General features: G+C 33.5%; 2 protein-coding genes across 2 annotated transcripts in view; both read left to right on the top strand.

Moving 5' to 3' along the window:
* Positions 1-452: 452 nt before the first annotated feature.
* LOC132111330 (antimicrobial peptide NK-lysin-like) lies at positions 453-3,309 on the top strand. The gene is made up of 4 exons (XM_059518536.1): positions 453-607; positions 862-926; positions 2,137-2,232; positions 2,301-3,309. Exons 1-4 carry the CDS (start codon positions 565-567, stop codon positions 2,475-2,477), a joined length of 381 nt encoding a protein of 126 aa, XP_059374519.1. The 5' UTR covers positions 453-564; the 3' UTR covers positions 2,478-3,309.
* Positions 536-6,763, top strand: part of LOC132111331 (antimicrobial peptide NK-lysin-like) — a 30,038-nt gene continuing 23,810 nt past the window's right edge. The window contains exon 1 of the mRNA XM_059518537.1: positions 536-550. The gene's annotated coding sequence lies outside the window, so the exon portion shown is untranslated. The remainder of the gene's footprint in view (positions 551-6,763) is intronic.

Here is a 6,763-nt window from a genome sequence, read left to right as displayed (position 1 = left end):
GCAGTGTTGCCCAGAACATAACCATACCGCCAACACTAACTGTATGCAATTATAATTGTCATAAATATACTTGACGGAAGTGGTCCTGATTGAAATAAGACATTTCTGAATTTGAATTTCACTGTCACATCAATTCATTCAGGACTTTTAAAATGATAACAGTTTGAGAATTAGAAATGAGGAAGCAGTGCTTGATTCTATACTGAACAGCTCAACGTGTGGTTTAGTGTGAAAACCATCAGACGCCCTGCAATATGCAAGTTAAGTTAAAGTAACTCTCTCTTCTTGAAAGTTGAGGCAATTAGAAAAGAGGGAGTAAAAATGATTTATCTTTCATCTAAATTAAGGCTTAATTATTTGAGGTTGCTTCTAGTTGGGTGGCATTAGGGCAACCCTTTTCAAATGCAATATTTCAAACAAAGTTTCAAACTAACTGGTTTCACTTCACATTGTCTGGTTTCTTCTAAAAATAGAGGTGTTTTAATAGGAGGGTCTTCAAAGACCTTCAGCAAACAAGTGGAGAGTTTTTAGTCTCATTGTGTTCAGACTCTTTTGCCAAACAAGATGCTGCGGAGAATCGTCCTGATCACCCTGCTGATATCCTCAGGTAAAATTAGCACAGATCAGTTGTTGGTTATCTTTATCCATCTATTTATCTTAATTTTGTGTGACTAGCTGGAAAAGACTGCATAGACTGGTTTGGACCGGCTCAAGTTCATTGATGTGCAATGTTTGTCATGCTAAAACCAGCTTGAATGTACCTAAAGTATACATATCATATTCTCGCTGTTTAACTAAACTCATGTGCTATATTAAATACCCACATTATTGGCTACATTTATTATGCATTTTTTCTTACAGTTTGTGCCCTTCACTGGGAAATGCACAAAGAAGATTCCATTGGAAATGAAATTGAAGAAAACTCAGTGAGTCATCCTTAACATCGTTTATCATGAGCTTTTCTTGACTGTGTAAACTTTAATGCTGTCAAACGATTAATCGTGATTAATCGCATCCAAAACAAGTTTTTGTTTATATAATATATGCATGTGTACTGTGTATATGTTACACCACGCCAGCAGAGGGAGCCTTCACCTGAGTACTGACTGTTCACCGCTCCCTCTGCTTCTACAATCATTTTGTGTTTGGGACTATTTAACACGAGTCAGCATGTTCATACTTTGCTAAGTATTGCTAGTTTACCTGCCTTACAAAGCAGTTTCCTAGTGACTATTCTGACTGCCTGTTTCTGTATGATTCTGCCTGTTTTCAAGTTCTTGCTTCTTGAATTGCTCCATTGAATTTACTGCCTGATTGGACTGATGTTTGTGTTGGACCTATCTGCCTGTCTTATTGTGTCTGCCTTTTGGATTCCTCTTGTGCATGTTGAAAGATCGGACTGCTATTATGGTACTGACTCTCTGCCTGGCTTAACGACTCTGTCTATAAGATCTTTCCCTAATAAACTGCAAATGGATTCTAATACTGCCTCATCCTCCTTGTTAGAGTATATTTATTTTGTATACATAAATACACACACATGCAAGTATATATTTCAGTATGTAAATATGTACTGTTTATATAAGAAATATATTTATTTATAATATAAATTATATGAATATCAAATAAATATTTTTCTAAATATATACTGTATGTGTGTGTATTTATATATTCAAAACACACACATCTTTCATGCAAACAAAAACTTTAATTTTGTATGCGATTATTCGTGATTAATTGTTTGACAGCACTAATGATAACAAATAGCATTTACACAAAATTAACTAATTTAGATAAATTATTATTTTACACATCAAAATTCACAAACTGTTATTAGAAATCTGGAAAACTACATGATCTGTGTAGGTGATGGTAGAATTTACAACTATCTATTTAATTGGCCAAACAACAATATGACTGTCAGTTGATTAATCACTGTCTTATGCATCGATCCCGATCTATAGAGGTCAGATCTTTGTCATATACTGAAATGAAACTTTAAGAGTGTTTGCAGGATGCATAAGCTAGAAAATCATTTTCAAACAGCTAGTCATGTCCATTTTGAACTGCTAATTCAATTCAAAATGTCATATGAAACTATTGATACTAAAATACTGCCATATGTTGATATATTAGGGTGAGATAGAAACAGAACAACTCCCTGGAAAGTGCTGGGCTTGCAAGTGGGTGATGAAGAAACTGAAAAAACAGATCTCCAATGGAGCAACTTCGGTCAGTATCAGTACTTTCTTATAAGCTTTAATAAATTAATGTGAGACTAATGACTTAATTTCCTACAGGACGACATTAAAAATAAGCTGGGGGTGGTCTGTGATGAGATCGGCTTCCTAAAGTCAATGTGTAGGAAGTTAGTGAACCAGTACATGGACATTCTGGTTGAAGAACTTTCAACTACTGATGACGCCGGAACCATCTGTGTTAACATTGGTGTTTGCAAGAAACAGGCATGGAGTTAATGAGCTTATAAAATTTTAAGAATCATATTTGATCAATTTAAGAAATGCATAAGCCATAATGAGCTTTTAATATAGCTTTTCGTGAGAGATACTGCAAGATGCTGCTACTGCAAGATTATGATGTGACAACATGTAGCTAGCTATACAATTTAAAAAAACAATTAGACAGGGAAAACTATTTCAAAATTTTTTCATTGTTCTGAGTAAATTTGAAATCAACCCCATAACATAATTTGGCAATATACTGTACAAGCACTTTCCTTTTTCACAACAATATAATTGGTTACTTGTCAAAAACTTAATTTCATGTAAATTACCCATTTACCCATATTCATTTTTTAGATGTTCAGAAAGCAATAGCATATGTCTGAATTGTCAGTAAACCTAGAGGGAATGTACCATCAAATTTCCTTTTGAGTTTGAACATCTTGAGTCAAGTTAATCACTGTTTTGTGGTTTGAACCTACAACCATTCTGTTATCAGTGTAGATTTTTACCAATAAAACCACTGGCTGCAAAAGCAAAATTCACAATAAAATGACAATTTATTTATCCAAGCTGACAAGACACTGGCGATTAAACCTGGGTGGTTTGAAGGTAATTTAATGGCAAAAATATTTTTTATATGCAGGGTGACAGTTGTGGAAGTGTACATAAAACTGTAAGCTTAAATTAAATTTGCATGCACAAGAGAAGCTTTGTAAAGGTGGAAATCGTGTTTCAAGTGTAAGAAAAATGATTTGCAGCATTTTACTGTTACTCATAAGTGTAATTCAAGTTTGGTGAAACTGCAGCTTCATGCTAAAGCTAAATAAATATGATCTGCATTCTTCTTCCATTTTTCGGCACTTACACTTTTGGCTCATTGTTTTCGCTAAAATATGGTCAAAAGCACTGCAAGCCTGTGAACAGTGATTTGCGAGCAAAAACAACAGTTTAAAGAACTGCAGAATGGATTGACTGCATAGAAACAATCTGTTTGTGTAAAAAAAAAACTGCAAATGTCTAAATGACTTGTTGTGCACGTGGGGCAAAAAGTTCCTGAATAATAATAATAATAATAATAATAATAATAGTGCGCTTACAATTTTGTCACGATTCTCTCCCTAACTGAGTTTTGCAAGCGTGAGAGGGAGGGCGGGTCCACCACCTTCTTGTAGCCAATCACATGAGGCTTTCACTGACTCTCCATTTTTCTTTTATCCGATTGGTTCAGTAAACACATCATATGCCAAAATATTAATCTTCATTTCGTTCCGGATCATTCTCACTGCCAGAATGGTACTTTTAATGTACACATAGTCTACAGTAAAAATAAGTATACAATAACTTAATTAATACATGATACTTTATAAGTTGTGTACCATTAGACTAGACTCCCATGTGTTCATACTTAATTGTGAGTTGTTGTTAACATTATTGGATTGGTTTGACTTTACATTGAAATTTCATATATCATATAATCTGCATACACCATTGAGCTGATGTTAAACATTACAGTCAAAATTATGTTATGTGGCAATGCTCAGCTCTTAAGTATCAGAGTGCTATACTTTGTAAAACCTTTTTACTAAACCAATAAAGCTACATAAATCTGAATTTTCAGACCATGTCTCTGTTAATAGTATTTAACACTCAATTGTATATTTTGTAATTTTGGTAGTGATTCTGATTACTTTCATGATTAAACTGATCAAGCTATTATAGGAAGCAAATATGAGCAACAAAATGTTTTCTATGTGTCCATATTTGATTAACACGAAAAACCTACACTTCAATTATAAAAAAAATTATAATACAGCTTTGATTTAATATGTCTTTTATTATGTTTAAATATATATCCAAATTAAACTAAGTAATTATGTTGGAATCCAACTTTCCCAGCCACTAGGAAACACACAGCCATGTTTATATGTTTATATACTGTAGGGCTAAACAGCCATCTAGTGGTTACACAATGGTATCACAGAAGATAAATGGTATGACTATTATGACTCTTAATTTATTTTATAGTTTCAAGCACACAGAAATCATGCAAAGGAAAATTAAGTACTTTTACTATGATAAAACCATAGGGGGTTTTTTTGTAAGGTTTGTGATGTCCACATAAAATTGTAGATTAAGTGAATAGTTGAATTAAATGTTTGGCCAACAGCCTAGACAAGGATTTGACTGTGAAGTGTAGCAGCAGCAATTACTGTACATGGCCTTTGGCTCCCTTTGCAGGTATTTGTAATAACATGTTATGTACTGTACATAAATAGTTTGTTTAGTATTAGCCTATATTATGTTTTTTAACAGTGTTATATTAACCAATCGTTATTGCTTCATTGTTTTTATATAATGCATTTTAAGTCATTTTAAAAGCTATTGATGGCTTAGGTCTGTTTTTATAACAACAACAATATATATATATATATATATATATATATATATATATATATATATATATATATATATATATATATATATATATATAAAATATTAATACTTTTTTGTAAATAATTATTTTTTAAGGAACAAAACCATGGTTAATTTGCAGTTACCATGGCTACAAGTAGGATGATTTGTGGTGTTATTCTTATTAACACCATGGATAATTTTCGTAAGGGAACCTGGAAAGTCGAGTTGGTGTCCTATGCAAACCGCATAGTCTGCGTATAGGGAGCGGCGGTTATTATATTAACAGTTTCCACAGATTACTTTTGCTTGGGTGGTGATATTATATAAGCCTATTAATAAGGAAGGTGGCCCAAAAAAGTTTTTGCCTGTCACGATACGATGTAAATCTGGCCCTGTCCAGGAGCACAGAAAATTGTCAACGCTGCCCCATGACTTAAATTAATAAAATAGCTTCAATACTGAATTGCTACATTATATTTTATTTTACAGAAACAATATGACACAAACTTGTGCATTGTAGAGAGAGACACATGTTATTCACACACACAACTTTCATCTCACTCAAAATGGCCAAATTTGAAAAAAAAGTTTGCCGATTAATTATTGTAGGTACTTGTCTCACTCAATTTCTGTGGTGGTTATGGCCCTGATCAGACATGAAAATATGCTTTTGTAGGACTATCATGCAGTCAGTTAATGGTTCAACTTAAAAAAAAAACTTCAAAGGTTTTTTTTTGCAAACATTTCTTTGAAGAACATGACCGTAAATATGAACACAAGATTGAATGTAACACAACAAATGATTATTTTTCAAATCCTTATTAATATAAAAAAATACTTACATTTAAGGAGGGGGCAGGGGTGTCAAACTCAGTTCATGGAGGGCCGGAGCCTGCAGAGTTTTGTTTCAATCCTGCTCCAAAACGTATATCAATTCAAATAAGCCTGAAGGACTTGATTAGTTGGATCAGGTGTGTTTGATTAGGGTTGAATCTAGACTCTGCAGGGCTCTGACCCTCCATGAATTGAGTTTGGCATATCTGATTTAAGGACTGTTCTTGTTTGCTCGGGCAACCCTGTTGCTGCTGTAGATAAGTGTGTGCTGAGATCATTCTCAAACCCCTTCATTTGAAGTGGGGTCCCGAAAAATCTTAATTTGAAGGGCTATCGTGCAAATATCACACTCCTGGAAAAAGCTTTCAGCCAATCAGATTCAAGGACCAGAAATAATTGTTGTATAGATACATCATACTGTAATTGTATGTATAAACAAAATGTAAAAATATATATTTATATTATAATATATTTTCTGAATATATATCTGAATGCATAAAAATTATAATTGTATCAAATTGAACTATGTTTGCATATTCCAGTTGATTTGCTCTGTATAAAATCTCCATAGAGATCCTTTAGGCCCCTCTAGTGTGGCCAAATATATTTTTGCTCTGCATTTCACCCATCCAAGTCTCCCCTCAGTCGTGGTACTGAAGGTGGAAGAGAGTGCTGGTCATTCAGTTTCTGCCAGACCTGAGACTCAAACCCATGACTTTGGGTTACAAGTCCAACTCTCTAACCTTTAGGCCACGACTGACCCAAAAATGCAAGTAATATCATTAATTTTCCACAAGAGGGCATCAGACCCAATGCATGATATATTCATAATAAAATAGGACTTTTTTGTTTTTGTGAAACAATGTAAACAAATGTGCTTATTTTCATTATAAAATACAGAATTTAATGGTAAATAAAATAAAAATTGCTCCCCCCAAAAAACCTAATATGATATGAGCTCTCCTGACCAAAAAAAGAAGTATTATTTAAATGCTTCAGGTCATTTGGACCTGTGAGGTGAGGCTTTATTACTCTCTAACAAAGAGAGG

Source organism: Carassius carassius, chromosome 31 (assembly GCF_963082965.1).
Source record: "Carassius carassius chromosome 31, fCarCar2.1, whole genome shotgun sequence".
NCBI classification, from domain to species: domain Eukaryota; kingdom Metazoa; phylum Chordata; class Actinopteri; order Cypriniformes; family Cyprinidae; genus Carassius; species Carassius carassius.
Note: the sequence above shows the minus strand (reverse complement) of the source record. Positions and strands in the feature narration are given on the sequence as shown.